The following is a 27038-nucleotide window of genomic DNA, read 5'->3' on the forward strand; positions in this document are numbered from 1 at the left end:
GAAGATCTATGGTTTTCCTGTAGAGAGCCTGTTCTCGTTCCCAGTCTATGCTCTTCACAGGGCCGATGGGCGGTCGGTGCAAACATTCCACCTCCATTACCTCACCCTCAGCGAAGGGGCCGCTGGGATAGTGGAGGACTCGGGCTTTTCAGCCTTGCTTCAGCTCTCTATTTAGCCGGCGGCGAGGCTGGGATTGTTCGCCCGGTGTCACTGTGTAGTTTCCCTCCACAGCCTGCCTTGCTTCGCTTCGCCCCGCCCTGCTGGGTCTACTTCTTCGGTGCTCCCCCGCCCCGGCCCATGGCTCCATGAAGCGCGGGGCGGTAGAGGTGGCGGCGGCAGAGGTGGTGGCGGCGGGGAGGCAAGAGCAGAAGCGGCGGCGACGGTGGTTGGGCTGAAAAAGTGACTGGGGCAGAGAGCCGTCTCCGGGGCCAGGAAAAGAGAAGGTGGGGATTTTCTCTCTCGCTCTCCCTCCGTCTGGACAGCGGCGTCGCTGCACTGGGGGAGGGGAAGCAAATGCCCCTGCAGACCTCCCTTCCCCGCCGCTCCCCCGACCCTTCCTATCTTCAGTGCTGGAGCCTCAGCCCTAATCCTTCCACTGCCTGTCGCTTCTAGTCTCTAGGGCATGGAGCCGTTTTCTGCCCCCCTCCCACCGAAATACCCCTGTGGGTCCTCTTACCAGGCCGCCAAGTCCTCCCCGTCTACTTCCCTCCCACGCTCTCTCATGCCCCCTCACGTTTCGTTCTCCTTGTACCTACTCTTCTGGTTTCCAGTTATCTTAATTCCTGTTTTAATGTAGTGGGTTTACTTTGGATCGCAGAATTGGGGGTCGGATAAGGCACATTCTGGGCTGAAAACATACAATGAAGTAAGACCAATTGCTTCTTCATTTTACTTTTAGTGTTTTCATACAGGTTTTCTTTTTCTTTCTTTGCCATGCATTGGCTGTAGCCCTAAACAACGCTCAGCTAGCAAGTAAATTGCCCTAAACTCTGTGGTACTGACTTTAGTGGAAGCATAGTTAGAATTTCTGTGACAGACAGCCTAGTTATCTGAAATCATCTACTACAGGCTTTATTTTTTAATGCAACCTTTGTATTTCTATGCAGGCGCACTTTTTTTTCTGGAAAAAGGGGTGCCGGGACTCTCATAAGGGAAATGAAGGAGAAACCCATGTGTGCCCCTCATGAACTTTTAATTTTGTTTTTAGAATTTTGTTTCCACGAAAAGGTTCTGGAACTCCATTCCACTGCGTTCCCCTGGGGGGGCAGAGCCCTGCTTATTTAACTTGTTCAGTGCTCAAAGTGTTCCATGTGAATTATTTTAATGTATCCTTTTAAGACAGGTCAGCAATATTATTCCCATTTACTATTCTGTGTCAGCACTGATAATCCTTTGAACAATATAATCTTTGTCCACACCTGATTAGTTGTCTTCTTGTAATTGCAGCCGTCATATGTCTGAAAATATTTGGTGCCCCATTTCGCCCTCTTATCAGTGTTTCCATTTTACTTAAGCACCACCACTTCTCTGTGTGTGCATTCTCTACCATACCATAAAGTGATTTTGTGTATAGCTCAGTTACTGAGTTGAAGTTAAAATGATTGTGTAGCAGTAAGTTTTCTCTGAGTGTGTTCTAATGGGAACATTATTAGACTAGTAATATAGGAGTATATTTGCAGAATATAGGAGGGTGAAGCCCATCAAAAGAGTATCATATATAGTCAGATTTTATACATGTTTACTGGAAATTAAGTCCATAATATTCAGTATTTCACAAGCTGTTGTTTGTAATACTTATATACACTTTGTGTTGCCTAGTAAACTTTTCTGTCTGATTTACAGGTGCATTCACAAGGATGCCTTGGGTTATTTTGTCCAATGACTTGAGCATTTATTTAGTTTTATTGTTCACTTTGTTTTTGTCTAGATATGACTGTATAGTAAATTATTCCTAAAGTGCTTTTCCCCCCCAGGTTTGGGGAACAGGAATGGGCCGTGAGAAAAGAAAATTCATTCCAGATATAAAATAATTTCCCCTTCCACCTACCCACGACCCCCTTGGCAATAACAAGGTGTCTGCTTTCAGTAAGTATTACCTTAGATTTAGAAGCATGTTTGTAAAATAGAGGGAGAACAGTACAACTGAGAATGTGACCTGCTGAAGTGGAGAGATCGTCATCCAGTTATATGATTCCTGACCCTTACTGCCCTGCATGCTTCAGCTGCTTGCATGCTTTTCTCCTAGCTTCAAACCCAAGTTTGATCATTGCAACTGCCCTTTTGCTCAAATGCTGTGCTAATATGTTGACGCCTCCCTAGTACTCAAATTGAGCTTGAAAAACTAACCAAACTAGTGATGAGTAAAGCAATACAGTTTTTCAATTTAAAGCTTTAAACTGCTGCTGTTTGTAGAACCTTGTTCTTTTTTCATCTGCTGAGACTATTGCAGTTAGGTGATTGTAAGGCAGGAGCGCATTAATCCTCATTAATCCTTAGACAAAGAAGTATTGTTCTTTTCTATTTGCTGATGTCCATAAAGTTTTAGCATCTGTCATAGTTTCATCTGTGTTCACAGAGCTTTGCAAATAATCTCTTGTGTGCACATCATAAGCTTACAGTTACACTTTGATTACAATCTTGGGTATACATATTTAGGACTGATTTGTTAGATAAACCTGTGTAGAATTGGGCTGTGTGTCCCATTAATAACTTATTTTTATTTTTAATTGTACTTAATACATTCCTGCTTTCCTCCCCACTGATGGTCCAAAGTACCTTACATCATTCTCCTGTCCTTCATTTTATACTTACAACAACCCTGTGAGGTTGGTTAGGCTGAGTGTGTGACTGGCCAAAGATACACTAGGCTTCACATACACAGACACAGTTGTGCAGTCCTGCTTCACTCTTTCATTGTTGTATGGCTTTCCAAGAATGAAAGGCAATTGGTTTGAAGATTATGTTTGCCAGAAAAACTAAAGGGGAACATTTTCTTGTCTGGTGTATTTGAAATAAGCTAGTGAAATAGCATCTGTCCAGTAAGAGATTTAGATCTTGACCCTTCAGTATTGAAATTTTAATCTGTGGTATTGCTATTTGGGACAAATATCCTCACTAAAACTCTTTGGTGCATGCCTGCATCCTTGTTTCATTAGACAAATTATGCTGACTTTTGGGATAGAATGGCAATGCCCAGTCACCTTCCAGGATATCTTGAAAGGCTGCTGCTAGGAAGATTTATCTTCTTGGTCCTATCAGGTTAGGGAGGAAAGATACCTTCCCAGTCCTAAACCTTTATGACTGAGATACATTTACTAGTTCTCTTGCTCCATTGTGTTACTGTCTCCTGCTGTCTGATTGGATTTTTATGGATGAGACCTGGCTTGTGTTAGCACTTTCTTATTAGGCTTTCATTAGATACAAATGCGTGAAGCTTTTAATAAAGTAGGAGGAATCTCATGTAACTAACAATTAACTGAAGAACACTGAAATACGTACAGCCTTTTATTTTCTTTTGGAAAAAAACAAGAAGGGGCAACTTTAGTACAGGTCATATTTTCAGTGGCTGAAGATTATGAATGATCCCCATATTTTGACGCCCCCCCCTAGTACTCAAATGGAGATTAAAAAGCTGTTAATATTTTAGAAGTCCACTAAACTTCTGTTGAACCCATTTCATGAACAGTAGCATTGGTCATTGCATTATAGACTGAGACATCTAGAAAATCCCAGAATAAAATTTTACCATTATGCACAAAATTTGCTTCCACTTTCTCTGTTGAGATTAGAAAGGCTCTACTGAAATGTTGGTGTTGTGTTTCTCTAGTTGTAGTTTATTCTGCCTGAGTCCAATGAGAAAGACAGAGAGCTTAACTACATGGGTATTATCAGATAAGAGGGTAAACTGTAGATAGAATGTGCAGGTGGCATGTAGCTCTGGGATTACATGTTGATCTTGTATTGGGAAACACCTTTCTACATCCTGAAGAGTCAATGGCAGACAATACTGACTTCATAGAGAAATACTGTTCCATGAATAAAGTGCTCATGACCCGTGTAAAAGATGTAATGTCTTGATGTGTTACACATTGAAGTTTGGTTTCTATATAGTTTTTCATCAGTCTTGTATGTGAATTTTCTTCTGAAATTCACAGATGTTAACGTGACAGATGCTGCTTTCTTAGTGTGGAAAAAATGCATCCCTATAATTTGCTTTTCATGTAGTATAATGTCCTGTGTTGCATGTCATGTGTTTTTGCCAGGGTTCTACAGTGCTCCAGACAGCAAGTGCTGAATCAGGATGGGAAAAAGACGCTGTGTTCCTCCACTTGAGCCCAAGTTGGCAGCAGGCTGTTGTGGGGTAAAGAAACCCAAATTGTCTGGAAGTGGAACACACAGTCACGGGAATCAAGCCACAACTGTGCCAGTCTCTAGTTCAGGTCCTCTTCAGAACCACCAGCATGCAGATGGGGGCAATGGAAGGGAAAACGTATCAGATTTGACTTTGTGCCCTGGAAACACTCCAATTACTCGAATGAATCCCACTTCAGGAGCTTTGAGCCCACTCGCCCAGCCTAATGGAACTGCCAACAGCACCAAGAACCTAGTGGTGACAGCGGAGATGTGCTGCTACTGCTTTGATGTACTCTACTGTCATCTTTATGGTTTCCCTCAGCCACGACTTCCTCGGTTTACCAATGACCCCTAGTGAGTAAACCCATGGGCATGGGAGGGAAACTGAAAATCCATCATCCAAGGTTCTATAATTGTGGGGTAAAAGGGATAAGGTAAGGGTTGTTTGGAACACAGGTATACTTTAATGGAGGAATCTACAATATTATTCTAATGTTTGTAAGGTTGCTTAAAATTTGAAATGAAACTCTACACTGTAAAACAGTAAACTTGAATAGGTTGACTGTTATAAGGTAGAACTTTATTATTATTTGCATGTGTGTTTTTAGAAGGAGAAGGAACCATGCTTTGTGTGCAGAAAGTCTTCAGTTCAGTCTTTGCTATCTTCAGATTTCAGGTACTGAGTATTGGGAAACACCTTTCTACATCCTGAAGAGTCAATGGCAGACAATACTGACCTAGACTGACGAGGAAATTTCATGTTTGATATTTGTTCATATGCCTTAGCACTTTATGTTTAAAGGTCTGTGCTGATGTCATAAGAAATTAAGTTAGTTATGGTTTAGGAATATGTGATGTAGGCCTTAACCATTGTTAGTAGTAATTGAGCTTTGTTATTAACCAGTGGCTTGAGGTCAAACTGGTATACACCAGTTCTCAAAAGAGGAGCCAGATTCAAGAGTACTATTCTTTCAAGTGTTGTGTGTAGTTTGATAAGCTGTATCTATGCAGTGTATCTTTTTTTACTGTGAATACAAGTTTATTATCTTAACTGTAATTAGAATTTTCATGCTGCAGGAACATAACTGGCAACAGCATAAACACAACATAAGTTGTACTTGGTAAAATGTTATGCTTGGTAAGGAAGATAAAAAACAGAGGAATTAAAAATCAAGAAAACAATGTTTTTAGAAGTTTTAAATGAGGTGGTATGTTGGAAGAGAGAGGTGAAGAAATGGATAAATTTATAACTTAGTTCAGTAAGAAATATCCTTCACGCTTCTAAAATGGTGCCTAAAAGGATGTTATGAACTAAGAAGTTGCTCCTCCCGAACCTCTGATCTTGAACTATATCTTTGGTATGAGAAATACATTTGTTGAGGGAGTAATATCACTGTTCCCAACATGGGGGAAATACATTTCTAAGCTATAAGGGGCTGAAAATGAGGCATATGTATCATTTTAAAAGTTGAATTGTTGTGGGGCAGCTGGATCTTAGTGTGGTAGCCATCTCAGCATTTCTTCACACTGCTTTCAGAAATTATAGTTATGCTCTGTAGATTTCTTAAGATTTTTTTTTTTTAAAGCATGGCTTGGTACCATTTCAGGTTCAATAAACGCTTATAAGAAGGCTGTGTCAGGCAAGATTCCCTGCTTCCACAAAGACAGGATTTTGAGCTCTCAAGGACAATACAAGGTACAGGCCAGGCACAAGTGGTTCTGTGTGACCAGAGTTGGGTCAGTTCATGACTAAATCTAAGCATTTCCAGAGAAAGAGTCCTGAGATGACAAGCTGACTTGAGTTGATCCAAAATCACATCTTCAGGAAAAAAGCTTGATCATTTGGATTATATGCCAACTTTCATGTTGGAAAAATAGCATTGATTAGTCTTATTCCCTGCACTATTTTCCATATAGGCAGTGTGATTCTGAGATATCCATCTATCTAGGTGCTTGTGTGTGTTTTCATTTCCTTTAAGCTGCCTACAACTGAGGCCGAAAAGTCCTCAAATATACTGATTTGTGTTTTCTAAAATATTTCTATAAGTAGTGGCTTAGCCTGGCAACACCTGTGTGGTGATATAAGGGGAGAGACTTTCCAGCAGCCCTTAGCTGACTTGAATTAGTTCACATCCTGCCCCAGGACTACAGTGTTGTGATTCACAAATCAATAGGCACACTAGGATTAGTATATTTTACCTGTGATTTATGTGAACTAGTTCAGACAAATTGACTTGAAAAATCTGAGTCATGTAGTATTCTAAAAGTTCAGTGGTGCCCAAGGACCTTACTTCTTTATCCCTTATTTGTACTGGTCCGACATCTTAATTTTTGGATATTACTTATAGGAACTTGCAAGATTTTTCTAGACTTGTCAAAATATTAGGTTGTAGGTGTGTAAGCTGTAGAGGAAGGCAAACTAAAGATGAAGTCCTGTGCTGCCTTTAAGCATTTATTCCAGCATGAGCTTTCATGAGTCATAGCTCACTTCTCCATATCCTAGAGAGCAAAGCATTGAATTCAGGGGGGATTGCTTATGAATAAACATGCCAGGGGCCATCCGGTATGTCCTGGATTTTTGGCTAGGTGGTTCAAGTAGTATTTAGCTCTAGATTTCCCTCCCTCCCCCCCCCCCCCAGTGTTACCTGGCTAAGAAATTTGTTTCTTTGAGCCACCCCTCATGGCTCCCCTGATTTGCCCTCCCTTCTCTTCCACAGATTTTTGCCTGTGGAATTAGCACAGGAACTGAAAGTGGATGTGGCCATGCTATCTTTCATATTTACTTTCTTGTGTGCGCAGCTTAGCTGTGCATACCCTCACCTTTGGGGGAGGGAAAGCTTTGAAGTTGTGTGTCAGATAGCAACACAAGACCTAAAATGGTCGTCATGAGGAAATGGCATCTTAAAGATCAGAAATTACCACAAGGTGGGTAACAGTACTTCTTATCGGCTAATATATGCATTTACTGATAGTCAAATTGGGAGGGGGCAGTTAAGGAGGAGCTTGATAACATCTTCACATAACCTTTCTCTTATCCTTCCCAGTGTACATTTTTCTGAAAACAAAATAAATTACTCTGACCTGATTCTTGGGCAGGTTTTAAACATTTGTTAAATAGATACTGCTAGAGTGCTTTCCCCCAGACTACTGGGTAAGTAGTCTCTGAACTGACATGCTCTATCCAAAAGAAGGCATGGTCCAGTAGTGCCCTCTATTGCATCTTCTGATTAATCTAAAAACTGACTGATACAAGAGCCAATCCTTCTCCCCAAGGCAGGAATCTGAATGCAAAGCCTATCCCATGTCAACAGATTCCAGCATCCAAGGTCCAACAGAAGATGATATGCTGCTGCTGCAATGTTAAGTTGCTTTTCGTTTCATAGGCCTGGTGTCCGTTAAGGGAAAACAGTCATAGTTGTGGGTGTGCCCCTTTCTCTAGCTACAAATGAAGTTGCCTTAGTATTGACTTATATTTGACATAGTGAGTTAAGTACACTTGCAGTTCAGCTCCCCTCCCACATAAAAGAGAGTAAATGCCAAATAAAGCAACAATTGCTGTTCAGGTGTTTACCAAGCTTCCGATGTGGCAAATTGACAAGACTGTAAATTAACATGTTTAAATGGTAAATAACTAAGTCTGCCTACTTAGGTGATTACCAATGGAGGATCTTTGAAAGTACTTTATATATATTAACTAAGTCACAAGAGACTTGCGGGATAAAGATAACCAGGTTATACTCAAGAAAGTGCGGATGTCAGTAGAGAATGGAAGGTTCAGTCAGGGCTGGACTGATTTCAGTCAGGGCAAAAAAACCTGGTGGTATCAAGTTTCCAATTTTGTAATTTCTGCATTTTGTGGGAAAGTATGTATGTTTTAGTTGCTATAAGATTTAAAACATTGACTCAGTTTATTGAAAGCCAAACTAAAAAACTGTGATAGTGCAGCTCCAAGTTTCTTAGCATTGAAGAATTTTTTCTACTTAGACAAGTATGCATTTGTGAATTTAATGGATTTCATTTGGTGCACATGAAGGTTCTTCAGACTTTTTCTTTATGCCTGGAATTGTGCAGAAAGGGCTGGTGCCTGCAGAATAGTAAAGTGTTTCTGGGAATACAGTCAAAGGTAAATATCTATCTGTCTTGTTTAGTTAGCAGAATCATAAATATCATGACTCTGGCTAATTAGCAGGATATAAGACAGAAATTGACAGTCATCTTGGTGGAATAGTGAATGGTCTCTTGGATTCTGGTGCATACCAGGCTGTGAGTCCAAAAGACTCCCACAATATAAAAAATACATAATACTTTTACAGTGATTGGCCCTAAATATGGTTTGTCCCTTTATGTACAGATCAGACATTAAAGTTCAAAATTTATTTAAATACAAGATCAGTAATAATAAGGATAAAGATAAAATGTAAAATAAAATGGGTGGCACATGCAGTGCAACAGTCTCAGTAAGTGCTGATTGTGGGGGAACAGAGAAATGATGCCTTCCTCTGATGGTCATTATTAAGACTCAGTCAGCCGCTTGCGTATCCTAATACCCAAAGGCAAAATTTAGCTACTTTATTAGTTATCTGTTGGGAGGAATCTGCAAGAAGGAGGGAGACATAAAGTTGGGTTTAAATGCTCACTGTGCTGTTTACCCACAAATCAGATGTGAATTCATTTTGCTTAATAAAAGGTCAGTTTGCGATTATAGGTGTAGATTTATGGCAGGGGTGGCCAAAGTTGCTTAATGTAGGAGCTGCAAAGAATAAACGTCAGATGTTTGAGAGCCGCAAGACATGTCAGATGTTGGAGGAAGGAAGGAAGATTGGGGAGGGAGAAGGAGGGCAACTTTAAATTTAAATGAAAGCAGCTTTAACTTTAAATGCATTTTCCAAGCTGCCAACTGGCTTGACAAAGTGATTTAAAGGCCGGTAGGGCCTTCGAGAGCCATGCAATATGTGTGAAAGAGCCACATGTGGCTCCCAAGCCGCAGTTTGGCCACCTCTGGTTTATGGTGTTTATACTGTTGATTTTAAAAAACAACATTGACTATAATTGAAAATTTTATTTCAGTCATTGCTGGTATTTTCCCTGCAGCCAGTATTTTTTGTTGTTTTAAGATATGTATTTTATATGGAACATAAAAAATATTTTTTTAAATTACAGAACCAAAAATCACACACATGAGCACACAAAGCTGCCTTAAACTAAGTCAGGTTCAAACTAGAAGTTACCTCTGACATGAGTCAGGTTGAGGGTTTTTGTTCTTTTTACAGTCAGATATGATGTTGGAAAACTGTTGTGCCCAAGTGCATCGGGGATCAACTCAGCCAAGGTCAGTATTGTCTATTCTGTCCTGTTGCAGAATCTTTATTAGACATTTGTTGTAGACACTACACAATCTAAAACGCAACATAACCAGTTAGCACAAATCAGAAAACACACTGGTAAATGATTATAAAATTAAATAAAATAGAGATAAAATTATTCATAATCATTAACAACCAACCCACAGAGCCTCATAGCGGCTCAGAAATACCTAGCAATTTGATTGGTAATGTATCCAGTCAGATAAAAGGTTTAATACCAGCCACTCATCTGGGTAGCCCTGAAATCTAGATATATTTATTCCTGCAGTCTGTTGACTTTTAAGTACATCATAACTTTTTACTGCTTACCCAAATGTCTGCTGTGTCATTTGAAGTACCATGCTCAAAAGTCCTTTCTTTATTTGGAAAGATTTCCTTGAGTTGCAGCCATGGATCTCAGGTAGAAAACTTAAGTGTCCAGGTAGCCCAGTGTGCAACAACTCTTAATGGCTTAGCATACTTGATTTATCCTGGATAACAAACGGAGTTTTGCCTTTCAACACACTCAGTATTTCAGAACAATTCTTCAGTCAAAGCAGTGGGTAGATCTTGCCTTTTGGTGGTAGAGCTAGTCCCAGAGGCTTATGCCATATGAGTTTTGCAATAATCCTGTCAAGTGAAGTCAGCTGTATTTGCATATGTCAGGGCTTTTTTGGAGCAGGAATGCAGTTCTGGCTAGCTTGGTGTCAGGAGTGTGGCCTAATATGCAAATGAGTTCCTGCTGGGCTTTTTCTACAAAAAAAAACATGTGAAACAATGGTGGCATCAGGGGGTATGGCCTGATATGCAAATGAGTACCTGCTGGGCTTTTTCCTGTAAAAAAGCCCTGTATATAGTTATGTTTGTGCCTTCCCTGTGAACTATATGAATATCTGTTCTGCAAACGAAACAGCATCTGAAGCAACTATCCACTCTTTCCCTGCCTTGAATTTATTTATTTATTTATTTATTTACATTTATATCCCGCCCTCTCCGCAAGCGGAGCAGTGGGGCAAGAATACTGTACTGAGTTTATGGCTTGAATCCAGTGCAATGTTTCCATAGGTGAAACCAGGGCTTTTTTTGTGGAGAAAGCCCAGCAGGAACTCATTTGCATATTAGGCCACACCCCCTGATGCCAAGACAGCCAGAACTGTTCCTGCAAAAAAAAAAAAGCCCTGGGTGGAACAATTTCTACCCACACAATGTGACTTTCTCACCTCTACTAACTGATTCAGAACATAATTGTTCCCAGAATACTATTCCTGTATAGTCTCTGTCCTGTGAGAGAGTGGTGAGAAAGACAAGAGGCATTCCAGAAAAATTATTTAGTTTAACGAATACAGAAGGCAAGAAGAGACATTATTCCTCCCCTTCCCCTCTTGATGTGTCAATTCCTCCCCCTCTCCCAGTCTCTATTTTTCTTGTTCTTTGCTTTTCACCTTTTCTTATGGTGTAATGAGACTATGAGAATGGGATGGGAACAATTATGTTTTATGAAGATGTTTTATGAACATATTTGTATGCTAAAGTAAGAAAATCACTGAATAGGAAGGCAATGCAATGGTGTAAGTATTCTGTTATTATACCATTTGCACTTATGTTGGTTTCATGATGTTTATGGACTTTAAGTCAAAAGTGAGGAAGAAAAAATTAACTCTAAATATTAGAAAGAAAGAGGTCTGGATGAATGATCTTAGACTGAAGCTACTAGCTTGCTTGCTGTGACTTGTGGTGTGATATACTTTCTTAGATTTTCTTGCTTGCCAGTATATACTGTGGGACATTTTACTTGTTTTCTCCCCCAGTCTGTGAAACTGAAGACATGATTTGGAACACAAAAATATTTTTGGGGAAATGATCTGTGCATGTGGACAGAACTTGCTTTCCAGGGGAAAAAGTGAACATACAGGCAGTTTCATTCTGTTAATTCATGCTGGTGAATTCATCTAAGCAGTAATAACAGCAAAAAGCTGACTCCATACTCAATTGCCATGTATTTTTGAAAAATGAAACTGCCTCTATGTTCACTTTTTCCCCTGGAAAGCAAGTTCTCTCCTAGGTTTGAAAAATTATCAGAGATACAACTAGGTAACTAACAAGTGGCTTCCATAATTAGGCATTATTTAAGAATTTATGGAAAATGAATCAACTCCTGAATCAACTTTTTCTACGGACAATAGCAAATTATATAATACTGAGCCTGTTTACTGAATGATGTTATTAAAACAAATTTTAAAACAATTTGTAAACATCTGTTAGAAAATTGGATAGATGGCTTGTTAATGCAAATTAAAAACAAATCTTGTCTAGTTTTGATATGTTTAATAGGAAAGCAAAGAGAAATAGGCTGACAGGAAATCCACATGTATCTGATGAACTGGGCTCAAGTTCCTACCATAATCAACCTATCAGTCTTTAAGTTTCACATGACATATTATTTTTGGTGACCTAGAGAAATGGAGATAAAATCATTGTGCATTGCATTCAGTGGGTTCTTTTGCTGTAGTATAGGCTAATAATGTGAACTTCAAAAATGTTATTTGTGAATCAGTATGTATTCTTACCATGTAAGCTTTATGTAGTCTAGTGTCTTGAAACTCTGCCCCACATTGCTTTATAAGATTGAGTATGGTTGATGGGCCAACTACTTGCTGGGCATTCTCAGCTACCAAACTCTTACTTACGCGTCATGCCATTCTTCACGCTGCCTGCCTGTGGCCTATGCAGTTTCTGGATTGACGGAGTATTTTGATCTATCTATATAAGTTGCCTAAGGAAGATTTTAAGATGGCATATGAAGATTCATGTATTATCATAGTCAGCTAGAAAAATTTCCTGGAGATAAGGGCTGAATCCCAGAATCAGTTAATGAATTTTCCAGTCCATGATCTCCACAGTTAAGCCCAGTATATAACTTAGTGTGGTATAATGCTTGACCTCAAAAGGCAGGTACCTTTCCTGTGGCTCAATATTTCAGTTGGAAAAACACACATAACAGTGTCCATAGTCTGTCACTTCTAGGTGTAGTTAAACCAACTGAAATCTTCAAAGGCTTTAAGCACATGACAAATGCTAGATTGATAGAGGAGGAGGGATTCAGGTTGAAGAGATAATGGCATGGATTCTTTTAAAAATCCATGAATGGTAGGAATGTTTGCCACTTCCTAGCTCAAGCCATCTGAGTCCCCTGAAGATCTGTTGTTGTGAATCTGCATCTTCTGTGTGCTGAACTGGCCACCACCTTATGAGACCTTTGTTTCATTTAGGCAAGATCTCACAAGAATGGGGAGGCAATTCCACCTTCAGATATTGCCCTCCACCACTATGTCTTCCTCATTCCTGAGATTTTCCCAGTAATTAAGAACAGCTTTTTCTATTCTATTAGAAGAGAAGGGTGGAAAGTATCTTCCCTGGAGTCTCCTCAGTTCACAGCTTTTGAGATTAAAACATTAAGAATTCAATATTTTTTAATTCAGATTTCATTGTAAACAAAACTTTTTTAAAAGAGAAAGTTACTAGAATCCAGTCTGTTTAAAAATCAAGTTTAAGTTTAAAATCTGCTTTAATTGTTTTAACCACCCTGGAGGATTGTGAATGCCAAACAGACGAAAGAAACATAACTAATATTTGAGGGGTAATATATAAAAACAGTGGGAGTGTTTAATGAAGGTTAATGAAAGGTGATGTGAATGGGATCAAAAATGGTAGCTTGCAAAGGTTTAGCTAAATAAAAGGAAGCAAGTTCTGACTAGATATATTTGGCTTCTCATTATAAGTGTGTTTGTATCCTTTTCATGCTTAAATTGGCTTCTCCCACAGCATGAATTATTTGAAGCTGGAGTTTTTGTGTTATGCATTTTCAGTCCTCTCTTTGTGACGTGGAAGACAGGGCGAGACAAGCGACTTCGGGGCTGCATTGGAACTTTCTCTGCCATGAATCTTCACTCAGGACTCAGGGAATACACATTAACCAGGTAAAGACAAGAAACTGGATATAGGGGCATAAGTGTTGTAAATATATCTTATCATGAGGGGTATGCCAGAATAGTGCCCTTTGGTCTAATCACAACCCAGGAACATCCAGCTTAGCTGATCATCCAGTACATTATACTGTTGTCTGCAGGCAGACAAGTGAACTGTCATGGTCCATATGGGACTGGAAGACAATCTGCTGGAGGTTATGGCATGTATGCCAAGTAGCTAGTTTCAGCTGCAAGTACAGTATATTAGAGCTCAAAGGATCACACTGCCTTCCTAGAATCTTGCAGGCACAATATCAGGTATTGCTTATCTTGTTTTGTTTCTGTACAAAACCTGTTAATGTATTCATATATTCCTTGATTTTCTAAGAACAAAATCAGCTCTGGAGATATAGGACATTTTAAAGGGTGATCCATCTGATCTATGGTGTTTTCCTGTAGTCACAAATAATACAGTCAGACAGTATATATTTAAGAAGCCATTCACGGAACCCCCCAATACAGTGAAGGCATTTTAATGTATCCTCTGTCAGTACTTCATGGCTATCAAATACTATTTCTGTGTGGGATTACCAGAAAATGAGCACTTTGGTAAGCATTGCAGTGTCTTCCCACTTCTTCATTTTAATACTCTTGTGTAGAAATCAGTAGCACATCTGTAGCTTTGGTATATGTGGTGTTCTGTTTTGATGGTATTCCATTTTGCACATAGTACGTATGAAAGCAGTTCTAAAGTAATATTCCATAGCCTAAGCCTGTAGGATAATGTTAGTAATGTTTTACTAAATATTTGATTAAGCATCACAGGGTTTTGTTTTCAGTTGTGTTTCTTCTTTTCTCACTCCAGTGCACTTAAGGACAGCAGATTTCCACCCCTGACTCGTGAAGAGCTGCCTAAACTTTTCTGCTCTGTCTCCCTCCTCACTAATTTTGAGGATGCCACTGACTATTTGGACTGGGAGGTGAGAACAGTTGCATTTGGGAATCTGCATCACTGTTGCATATCATTTGCATATCAGTTCAGTATTTATTCTAAGCTTCATAATAAGGGCAGTTATAAGCAATGTTCCTTCTGAGCTGTGGAGTTTTGTGAGCAAAAGTTCTACTTTGTGAGCTACTAGCATTAAAGTTGTGAGCTACTGAATAAATTCGTTTGCTCTGGGCCATTTTTCCTGAGCTAAGACAAGAATGTGTGAGCCAGAGGCTAAAAAACTGTGAGCTATCTCACATTAACTCAGCTAGAGGGAACACTGGTTATAAGAAGGAGGGAAAACAGAGAAGCTGGATAAATGGGTACTTCAGTAACACTGGATCAGTGATGGTAGAAAGTTAAATGCAAGAAGAGAGGAGATTATGATTAGATTTATGATGTCATATATTTTTAGTTTTTCATTAGCAAGACTTGCTCAGACAATGGCTGATACAGTATGCCATATTTATTCCTCTTCATGGCAATACCTAATGGCATCACCACAAGAAAGGAAGCTTATGGTATACTAGTGTAAGAAAGTAAGGCAAGGTTGGCCCCCCGAGTGAATGCATGGCAATGAGAAATGTTTGGTACATTGTCGTGGAAAGTACCTCTCAGCTGGCTTTATATTTCCATTGTCAGGTGGGAATCCATGGAATCAGAATTGAGTTCATCAATGAGAAAGGTGTCAAACGCACAGCCACATACTTACCTGAGGTTGCTAAGGAACAAGGTGGGTTTGAGATAAACTGAATTTCCCCACTGAGCAAAAGTATTCTGAATGTAAAGATTTGGATTGTGGATATGGCTTTTGCAGAAGTTATGAAAGCCATCTAAAGTCGTTTATCTGTGGCTAAACCATTCAGAAATATTTCCTTTATGCTAGTTACACACTCAGTATGTTTTTTCCAAGACTGACTGTGGTCTGACTGATATCTCCCCCGTGTAACTGTTTGGGCATTGCTTCCCATCCCCCAGTAATAGAGTAAAAATGAAGCACCTAGTTAAATTCACTGATTGAATCCAAGGCTTTGCCATTCTGAAATTTTCCATCAGTCTTCAGCCTCACCTCATCACACACACACAGTTCCAGACGACCCCTTTGTCCTTCCACAGTGTAAAGCACATTACCACATATGTGTCAACAGCTTGGCCTTCTTTGAAGAGCACTGCAGCACCCATCACAGTAATCATACAAAATATTTATTCTGTTCAGGGAGGTATATTTGTTCCTTTTGGAAACAAGTCAGAGAATCAAAATACGGTGTGCTATATCAGGTCTCCAGCATGTTAACACATTGCTCTGTTACCAAGATTCTCAGGGGATTTTAATCTACATTCCATTTGTCTCTTATGTAAAATTTCAGTTTGCAACACTGGATTGGCTAAGGCTTGTGCAGGAGTGGCCAAACTGTGGCTCAGGAGCCACATGAGGCTCTTTCACACATTGTGTGGCTCTCGAAGCCCCCACCATCCCACTAGCCAGCTTGGGGAAGACATTTCTCTCTCTAAATCACTTCTCCAAGTGATTTAAATGCATTGGAGAATGCATTTAAAGTTAAAATTGTTTTCTTTCCCCCTCTCTCTCCCTCTCCCTCATCTTCCTAACTTCCTTCCTTCTTTCTCACCTTGCGGCTCTCATTTATACTTTTTGGCTCTTACATGAAGCAAATTTGACCACCCCTGATATCTAGTGGATTAAGTCCAAAGGTGCTATTCTACTAGTTGTTACATTGGGGAGATTATACTTCTCTTGGGAGACGAGGGAAGAGCAGTTTCTGTCAATGCACCCATTCCCCTCCCCCCATTCTGTTCTGAAGACCCTTGATTTAAGGAGTAGTATTTCATAGAGCTGCAGGGGAGAAGAGTGCAGGGAAATCCCTCTCTGCCAGCTTTATTTTGGTGATAGTCCTTTGTATCCACTCATTGTAAGATAGCAAATAATTAGATTCTTTTATCAGTGTTTGTGATCTTCTAGACTTGTTTATTTCCCTTCTAAGACACTATCTCTTTTTCTTTAAAATGAACGTGTATTTAGCTCTCTGCTGCTGTTTTTGAACAGATTGGGATCAGATTCAAACAATAGACTCCTTACTCAGGAAAGGTGGTTTCAAAGCTCCAATTACCAATGACTTTAGAAAAACTATTAAACTCACCAGGTAAGATGTATATTTTATTCTTGTAACATTTAGCTACTTAATTGCTACTGCTACCATTTAAATGGTAGAGCATGTTCATGAAGGTTGATACTTTTGATACTTCTGAGATTTAAAGTTAGATGGACATTTGCTCCTATTCTCTGTGTGGTATAGTCTGCTCAGGTTGAAGGCTGTTCTATCTCTGTTTTCATGTTTCAGTTTCTATCTCAGTTTTCATGCTTTTATTGTACAATACTTTGCATACTAGAGTAGAAGGTTAACTTTAGAAAATTAAATATGCATCTGCCATCAAGGCTGTTCTTAATTTTCAGGGCTTCAGACAAGAATAAGACATGGGGAGGAGGAGGGGCAGCTGAAATGGCTGGTTGGGGTTTACTTTTCTTTCTTTCCCAATTCCAGCAACAAGAGCTCAAGCTGCCATTTCTAGCTTCCTTTTTAAATTCTTCCTCTTTGGACCCAATGACTGTGAGAAGGAATGGCAGCTTGCATGTGTGTGTGCTCTCTTTCTGCCCAATGGGATTAGGGTGAACAACAGCTATGAGGAAGTGCCCACTGCCAGCCTATTAATCCCAGAGGGGGGCAGAGCACATGAACAAGGGGAGGAATGCTCTTTATAGCCGCTAGTGGAATGGGCTGAAGATAAATGGGAGAAGGTGTTTGCAGTCAGAATGTGAAACTGCTGTTGCAGAGTGTTCTGAAAAATGGTGGTGCTTATCAGTTGCCTAATGATGTTGAACTATTAGCAGTGAACCTCTCCACTCTTTGAATTGTGGCAGTCTGAGGGAAAGATTCTTTATTTGGAGTGACTCAGACCCAACCATAGAGGTGCCTACAGATATGCAAGCCTGAAAAAATTCAGGGGAGAAAGTTCTTTTGCTTTGTTTTTTATTTTCTTCTCAGCCTTTTGGCTAAGGATTTAAACATTCTCTAAGTAAATCTGCCTTGAATATGAGGAAGAAAGACAGATTGTAAGTAAAGTCAATAGAATTATAAAATGAGGACTTCTTTCATTTTTCCAGAGGGAGAATTAGGAACTTTTTGTGAAGGTTAAAAAAAATAATTAAGCATGGAAGTTATGCAAGTCAACCTGTGTATACCGTTGATGTACATATTTTTATTATATGTTTATATGTGAATAATTTTGGCAACAAATAATGGGCTGTAATGTGTTTGATAATACATTATTAGAGTTAATTGATTTCAGTGTTACGAAATTTAACTTATAACCAGATGCTGGTACTCATGTTGTGGCTGTGCATTTTTGCCAAATAATAAATTTTGTTTTGTTTACTACAAAATTTGTTTTCAATTTTATTTTTCCTGCCTTTCAGGAGGCAAAAATTTATAAATGCTAAAGTGGCATAGAGTACAGCAGTTTGCAACTATATTTAAAGTGTTTGCAGTTTTGCTTGTAAAAAAAAAAATTAAGGCATTTCTAGTTTTAAATTCCATAAAAATGCCAAATAGTACAATTTTGTATGTTATCTATGTCATAAATAAGGTATTTTTAGATCGGTATAATAAGATTAGATTAAATTTGACAGGCAAGTAAGTATTGCATACTTTTCAATTTAGCCCAGAATTTCTAGGGGTTTTTTTTTTCTCTTCTAGTGCTTCAAAATTTCTGGTAATCTTTTATTTCCCCAAAAAATTTTTTGGTAATCTTATATCATTATCTGGTGAAAGTCACTCCTAAAGTTCTTCAGAGTTTTGGAAGTAGTAGATGGTACAAGGGAACTGCTTTTTTGGAAAGTTCTAGGGATTTAGAGGTTTGACCACAAGCATAGTTCGCATTGTTCAGCATGGCCATAAAGATGTTCAGGCTCAAATAGATATACAGAATGTTGTGAAACAGTGTATTGTATCATAAATGTTGGTTGCTTTCAATCAACATGTTGCTGAACAATGCTAAATGAAGCACTACAGTTGTATGTTAAGCGTATTTGACAAATGGTTGTGGAGAGAGGGGTACAGAATTCTCCAGTTCATTGGTAGCTGCCTAGTATTGCCTATGTTGTGGTGCTTTAAAGTCTGAACAGTTAGGTGGTGTTAAAATGGGGAAGTGTCTCTGTATCTTCAAATCTGGACAGTTATTTAGAGAAAAATGCATTTACCTTTTAAAAAATTCAAAGTGTTATAATATTTGCATACCCTTTCCTTATAATTTGCAAATGGTACAGTTGTAAAAACAACTTTTCCAGAAATATGACAAAATCTAAATCAGAAGCATTTCAAATATAAGATGCTAAGGCCACCTCAGGTAGACTTTGTTAATTGTGACCTAGAAAAAAAATATATAAATAAATGTTACATATGCATTTGAACTTGCAGAGAACATTTTACTTAGGATATAATTAAATTCAGACAATAAGTTAAATGAGAGAATTTGGAACATATGCGTCCCACCATCCATTTTTGTCACTGAGACATAATAGCTTTAAAAATCTGTGCCAGTTGTACAGGCTTGTAAATAGCTACTAATTTGTTGGAGGATAGGCATTTCCTCCAGACCACTGGAGAAGGAAGCTTAACAAAAGTATTTTTTTTCTTTTTGTGCCACAATTCTTTGCATAAATATGTGGATGGATAAGCCTGTAAAAAAAAATATTGTTCAACACATTTCTATGGACATATCTCTAAAGTAGTGATAAATATCTTACGTCACTTAAGGATTGTACAGTTCTTTGATACTGGAACAGAAACTATTGGCCGGAATGTGCTTGTGTATGGCACACATGCCCCAAATTGTTGTTTTTTATTTTTATTCGTTCTTGAACTCATGGAGATAGTATATAAGTTGGACAGCTTTTAGTAGTGAATGAGTCAGACGTGGAAGACACCCATTAGTGACTTGCTTGGAACGTTTTGGGAAGCCCTTATAATGAATTATTTTAATTTGCTGAAACTGTCTCCTACCATCAAACCAAAAGGCTAAGTAACATTTAAATCATAAAACTGTGTCTTTTAATCTTAAGAGTTGTGTTGCTACAAATATTTGTCTTTACCTATAGAGCTGTGGGTAACTAGATATGTTCTTTAATATATTTTTCAATACCTTTTTTAGGTATCGCAGTGAGAAGGTGACAATCAGTTATGCAGAATACATGGCTTCTCGTCAGCATTGTTTCCAGAATGGCACTCTTCATGCCCCGCCCCTCTACAATCATTACTCCTGACACAAGGCTGCATGACCAGTCCCGCCCCCCAGCTGCCACTAACAGCTATGACATCATTGGAGCAGATGCTTCCTCTTCCTGGTCCAGTTACTTCTATTACTGCACCATTTTATGATGCTAGCTTCCGTTGCCAAGTCTGCCTTCCAGCTGACTGAGGGGTTGGGGGATACCAGTGAGTGCAACTGAACTCCTGGGGGGCCAAGCCTTACCTCTTCCTTGCTTCAGAATGAAGGTCCAGTTGGGTTGAGGCTCCAAGACTAGCAGTTGCAGTTAGGTAGAAAGAACCTTGAGGAATGGCAGTACCACTTCAGATTGCTGTCTGTGTTAAATTGCACTGTGTTTATTTGAATTGTTAATTATGACAGCCTCCTTGGATCAAGTTGGAGAGTTCTCATGGCAGTCTGGGCAACGGAGTCCAACAAAAGATTTTTAGGTTATTTTTTTTTAACCTCTGATATTTACCTACCATGAGCTGATCCTAACACATCCCAGGCAAGCAGATGACATGACATGTTGCAAGGAGGGTATGTCTGCAGGGATTCTTCCTCCTCCTTGCAGAAGATGGCAATTGCTTGACACCTTGAAGGGGAAAAACAATTTACTGCAGATAAAATAATTGTGTATACATATTCAAGAGATTTCAGTTCATGCATCTGGCTACCTTTGCTTTTGACAGTGAAGAAAAGTAGCCCTCTAGACATGGACCCATAATACATGCATGAAGGTGTACTGGTTGTTTGTGGGAGTGGCTTAGGTTTCCTTTTCTCTCTGGAGTATGATCACTTTTTTCTTTGGGGCTGCTCTGGGTTTCTAACCTAAACATTAGCAGCAGGGTCTGCAGTTGGATTGGGGCAGGTCTGTTCCCCACAAAGCCATTATTATAGTTCTAGAGGGAAAGTGTGAAAGTTGACAAAAGGAAGTATCCATTGGGGACTGTGTATAACAGGCAGCAGCTTTCTCTGTCAAAATCTGATATCCAGATAATGAAATATGATAAATACTGGCCTTTAAGTGGCTATCTAATACAGCTGTATTGGTGATTCGGCCCTAAATCCATATACCTGGAAATAAAATCGGTTTAAATTGAACTTGCTTCTAAGAAAATATGCTTAGAATTGGAATCTGAGAAATGTTTGGCTGCCAAACTAGGTCTGTTAAATCAGATTCACTTTTTACTATCTTACAGATTTGTTTCCTTTCCCATTATTGCTTAAAAATACCCAAAACACTAAGTAGTAAATGAATTCCATCCTTTTCTGTTCACCATCCCGGGTCTCTTGTATGAGTTCCTGAATGATGTCATGAATGCAGCTGGCATTATGACACTTATTAAATGAATCCACAGGAGCTATGGAATGGTAATGTCTAAATATCTTTATGATTATCTCTGATGGGCAAAGAAAATCCAGAAAAAAAGAAGCATAGTATAATGGATTTAATGCCATGTATGTAGTAAAACTGGCTTTATAGATGGCTGATTGGAAGGCATTTATTGAGAATTCTCAATATAGATACATATCTTCAATCTTTAGGTTGAATGAACATTACCCTAGGAAGGGACAAATGGCTCCTGTCTTTAAGAAAGCGTCAAGAGTTGCCTGAACAGATGTTGAATTTATTCAAGTATAAACAGACATTAATAGCCCATAATATTAAACAGTATTTGTCATTACGTGGCTTGGCTGCGCAAAGAAAAAGGGAAGACTGCAATTTGATACCATCTTATTTGCAATAGGACAGTTCACAATCTAGGAAGTCTCTAAAAGTGCCAGCCTAAGTGGAGTTGCACCCTTTTAAGCTTGTTGATGTCAGTGGACAAGAAGGATGTAATTCTGCATAGGATGGCACAGAAAATCACAACTTTTAGCACTACTGTTCCTTATGTTGCCCCAGAAGAAGATGCAACCTTGAATTTTATTTGCCAATGAAAATTTACCTAGTTTTAAAATGTGAAAAGGCACTCCTCCCAGATATCTGCAGTACCAACAGCTTTAGACTTGTACTTTGTGTGGATTGCCACTTTCCCCTTCTGATGATGTTGAACTGTGTTTGGATATGAAGGGACTGTTTCATGATTTTCTGCTTCTGAGAATAAATTAGCCTTGTTACAAATTAGAGTGATTTTTTTTGCAGTTACTCTCCCAGACGCCCTGCCTGAACTGATAGGAAACTGTAAAGGGGAGAGGTGGGTTCAGCTCTGGTCATACCATTCATCTCGGCTCTCAGTATTGAAACATAGGGCTACACTACTTAATATTCAAGTGTTCTATGTTAGAATTTAAATTGTAAAGATTTTTTTAAAAGCAAAAAGGGGAAAAAAATGGTGCTAAACTTTCACCCCTGAGCACATTCGGTGAGACTGGTCATGCAGGCATATAGTGCCAGGCTATTCAATCCTGCTTTTTCCTTTTCAGATGTTTGCCCTGTTATGTGTCTTCAGCAGTGTAATAGTGTTAATCAATTTCATTTTAATGGTGGGGGGAGGGAGTTTAGGAGCCAGGTGGGGAGGGAGTTTTGCTGCCAATCTAAAGACCAGACTTTTAGGAGTGACTTGACCTACTTGGTTTAATTTTACCATTACACCAAAGTAAGTTAAATTGGTTTTGGAGTGAGAGGTGGTCTCATTCCCTGCCCCTGTTTCCATTCCAACCTACCATCCCAGTGTCAATGGAAATGCCTCTGTTAAAGTTGGATTGTGGTGTTTTCTTGTAGTAAGCAGCACAGCAACCAGGCCATGAAGCACTAATCAGCCCTCTGAGGAAAAGGGCCTATTTAACATTGGTCTCACACAGAATCCTGTTACAGTGCAGCTGAAGAAGAGGTTAGGTGTTCCTGCAAAATGTGTAGGGAGGGAGATGGGCTGTACACAAAGAGAGCTTGCCTTCTGTATCATACATAGCAGTAATGTATGGAATGGAGCCCAAACTGAAATGCACTAATACGCGGTTTGACAATATGTGGGAACCAACAAAATAGCCAATAGAGAGCTATCTTTTCTAGAGTCCTAGTCCGTTGTTTTCCTCAGCTGAATAGTGAGTAATCCGATCATGTCAAGACCTTAGCAATAGCCTTCTGGTCTGACTGGGAACTGGCTCATCCTTAGCTACAAGTAAGTGCCTTTTGGTCTTGATGAGTTTATTTCTGGATAACTGTGGCTGGGAATTTCCCTTACTACAGAGCCATGTATGTTTAGGGCTTTTTGGGGGGTGGGGGGAGGATTTCTCAGTTACATTCCCTATTGGGAATGTCTTTGATCACTGTAGTCTATTCATTATTTGGATGTTTCCCTTGGTGGTATTTCTTTTTTACAGCCAATCTCAATAGAGGCATTTCAGTCTGAAAGATTTTAAGGCCAAACTATCATATCAGCAGATACCAGGTTGGCTCATACAGATCTATTCTGTTAACCATAGCACCTTCTTCTGCTGCAAGGTGCCTTTCTCTTATACAAGAGCCTCTTTCAGTAGCCACTTTTGTCAGAGAAAGTATTTGTGCTAGAGAAATGTGCTGCCATTAGCAGTGGTTCTGCAGGACCCAATCCATCACATCTGCTGATAAGGGCAAAGTATTCTATAAATTTTAATATTCAGGGTTTATTAGATTTCACATTTGTTTTCTCTAATTCATCTTGACATCACAGTCTTCATTTGACTGCTTTCTGTTCTGTTCTGTTTTATTTTTCAGAGGCAAAATGGTTAAGGTTTGGTTAACTTGAGTTTATTTCCTTTTAAAGCAAGGAACCTCCTTTGACCTTCATTGCAGAGATGTCAGACCAATACTTTGTTATTACACTTGGTTGCCTCCTAGCTATATAACTTCTGAGTGTAAATCATTGAACTTTACCCTCTAATGAAGTATTGTAGAAAATAAATTGTAATGGATACATTTTTATCTTGTCCCTTTTTTATTGGTGTCTGTTTGTTTTCAAGAGTAGTGGTCATTACACATTTAAATATTTTTTTTTATCATTTCTGAAAGCAACATTTGAAGTCTAAAGGCAAGCAATAAGGCAGAACCGGTACAAACTGGACATAGTGCCATATTAAAAATAAAAGATCAGAAGTAGTGAGATTAGCTTCTTAAAACAAAATAGTAATAAAAGCCTTCATTTCATAATCCTGTAGTGTTTGTCTCCTGGTCTGTATATGAGTTTAAGTGATATGTTATGCTGGACTTTTAGCATGAGATGAGTTTGTTGGTTATTTTATAAATTAATCAAAGAACTGCCTTTTCTAAATGTGGTTAATGTTGAAAGGGGAAATTGAGACAGTGGATCTGAAGTAACTACTCATCCAAAACAATGCATAAACTGCCACATAAAAAACTAAGTAACACTTTAATTTGTGCCTAATTTCAGTTTAATGTCAGTGAATGTCAAGTGTATTCAAAGAAAAATGGATAAATATGCCTGTTTATTATTCAGTGGCTAGTAAAAGCCAGCTCTGGAATTTGGGGGAAGGTATAATTCAGAGTCAGGTATAATTAGAGCCCTGTGGTGCAGAGTGGTAAAGTTGTAGTATTGCAGTCCTGAGCTCTGCTCATGACCTGAGTTCAATCCCAGCAGAAGCTGGGTTCAGGTAGTCAGCTCAAGGTTGACTCAGCCTTCTATCCTTCCAAGGTCGGTGAAATGAGTACCCAACTGGGGGGAAAGTGTAGATGACTGGAAAAGGCAATGGCAAACCACCCCATAAAAAGTCTTTCATGAAAATGTGAAAGCAATGTCATGTGAAAATGTGAAAGCAACATCTTTCATGAAAATGTGAAAGCTAATCTTACTACTTCTGATCTTTTTTTTTTAATATGGCATTATGTCCAGTTTGTACCGGTTCTGCCTTATTGCTTGCCTTTAGACTTCTAATGTTGCTTTCAGAAATGATAAAAAAAGCTGGAAACGACTGGTGCTTGCACTGGGGACATTTTCTTTCTCTCTGTGTGTGTGTGTGTGTGTGTGTGTGTGTGTATAAAATTCAGTAATAGAATGTGTACTTTGCTTACAAAACATCTCTGGATTAAACCCTTCCATCTTCATTTAAAAGTGTCTCAGGCGTCAGATGGTAAAAGGAATTCCTGGAGAGCTCACTTCCAGTCAGTGCAGATGGTATTTCAGGGTGTCCAACTTTTTTTATACTGGGCACAATAGCTGCTATGAGAGAAAGGATACTCCCAAAATGTTGGCAGTTTTCAAGCCAGGCATTCTTTTACAGTGGAGGCAATAGCATTTTCAACTGCCTCATTTGTACTACTACCACACCCAGGAGCCAGAGCACCCTAAAGCAGAGTTATGTGCAGTGCACTCATTACCTTTTGCTTGAATCATAAACCTCTATTTCTTCTTTCATCTACCCTATTGAAATGGATTAAATACAACTTTAATAAGTCTTTGTTCATTTTTTATACACTAAAGTCTTATTAAAATTGTATTTTAGTAGGATAATCATACAGCTATTTTGAAAATGGGAAACAAAACAGCTCATCTGAACCATTGTGGCAGAAAAAGAAAGGTGACAAGTTTCACTCCAGCACAAGACACATTTGTCAGTACAAGAGCAAAGGCGAAGTGAAATAGAGCTCTCTCTGCACCTGTTTGTGTTCTTATCAATCTATAAGTTTCCTAACTACCATTGATTTATATAGATAGAACACGTTCCCAAATAGGTGTGCAAAGGATAGCAGCTCTACTAGGATATTACCATCTCAGTCTCAAATAGAGTCAGGCTGCAATCCTAGGCATATGCTAAAGTTGGACGGATTTTTTTCCAGTCAGCAACAGACCTATATATTTGTCATCATGGTACATATTTCATTCTTGACTTTTGCTGACTTGTAGTTAATTTTCTCATTTTTCAATTGGATATGCATCTTGCTATGTGGCAGACCTGATATTTTGAATTAATGTGCTCCATGCTTCCCTAAGCATAGCACAGTATTAGAAGTATGTCATGGAGGTGCTTTAACTGCCTACGTTTTGTATCTCTTTGTAACATTGGTTGCCAAGTATCCCTCCTAATGCATGCACAAAGTTTCAAACACTGTCACCACTTTGGGCCTTAGTCATGGGGCAACCAGGACAGCTGCCCGGGGCTCCATGCTGGGGGGTGGGGTTGCTGGAGTGCAGCTGTCCTGCCTGGCCTCTCTGCGGCCACAGTAGGAATTTGAGAGACAAGGACAGAGGCTGGAGGTCTCCCAAATTACCATGCCCTTGCAGCTGCCCTGGCACACAGCAACTAAGTCAAGGGAAGAGTCAGTGCTATACAGCAACCATCCAATTACATGTCCATTGAGCCAAGCAGGCAAGCTGGCTGATGAGTGAGCACCATTCAGTATATCTTCTTCAGTACCACCAGAGAAGGCTGTGTTTCCAGCTGTACTCACAGATGCAGGGGAAGGAGGCAGCACACATGCATGCTTCTTATGGCTTGTACAACAGCCATCCTCACCCTGTGCACTACCTTCTGCCATAGCACCAAACAGCTCACAAGTGACTGAGGTATGCGATGGTGGAATAAAGACTGAGGGGGCATCCTTGACTTTTGCCCAGGGCTCTGAAATCACTAAGACCATCCTGACTATATCACTTCTCCCTCCACATGATACTCATTCTCTTCCCCTTACATTTGCCACATAGGAGTTGCTGTGAACTGCTGGTTTTTGGTTTGTTCAATAAAAGTTTTTGCTGATTGAGTCTTGAACCTTTCAATGCAGGGAACAGCATTCTAGACTGCATTCAACCTGCTGAATGTATGTGAAGTGCTGCACCATCAGTCGCTTAGTCCCCATGCAGTCTTCCCATACATGAGCCTTCTCCTATGATATCTTGTTCGTCATTCTAATCCAATGCTAACGAATCTGCATTTCCTCCATACCAGGCTGTACTTCTAATAAATTGATATATGTTGTTATGTGAACATATGACAGTGACCGCTGCTTTCTCTGAGCATCTAATGCACAGCTGAAGGCTCCTTTTACAATTCTGTCATTTTATCATTTCAGTTATGGTAGGTTTTTCTCCACTGGTATTAACCTCTCCATGTCCTAGGAAACAAGATAATGTATCC

The 27038-nt window shown here is 39.3% G+C and overlaps 1 protein-coding gene across 1 annotated transcript; it reads left to right on the plus strand.

Annotated features, from left to right (window-relative positions):
* AMMECR1L (AMMECR1 like) lies at positions 1-23866 on the plus strand. The gene is made up of 8 exons (XM_060241925.1): positions 1-443; positions 1974-2085; positions 4263-4707; positions 13562-13672; positions 14526-14640; positions 15291-15381; positions 16711-16807; positions 19872-23866. Exons 3-8 carry the CDS (start codon positions 4301-4303, stop codon positions 19981-19983), a joined length of 933 nt encoding a protein of 310 aa, XP_060097908.1. The 5' UTR covers positions 1-443; positions 1974-2085; positions 4263-4300; the 3' UTR covers positions 19984-23866.
* The last annotated feature ends 3172 nt before the right edge of the window (positions 23867-27038 follow it).

This window comes from Heteronotia binoei, chromosome 6 (genome assembly GCF_032191835.1).
Source record: "Heteronotia binoei isolate CCM8104 ecotype False Entrance Well chromosome 6, APGP_CSIRO_Hbin_v1, whole genome shotgun sequence".
Taxonomy (NCBI): Eukaryota; Metazoa; Chordata; class Lepidosauria; order Squamata; family Gekkonidae; genus Heteronotia; species Heteronotia binoei.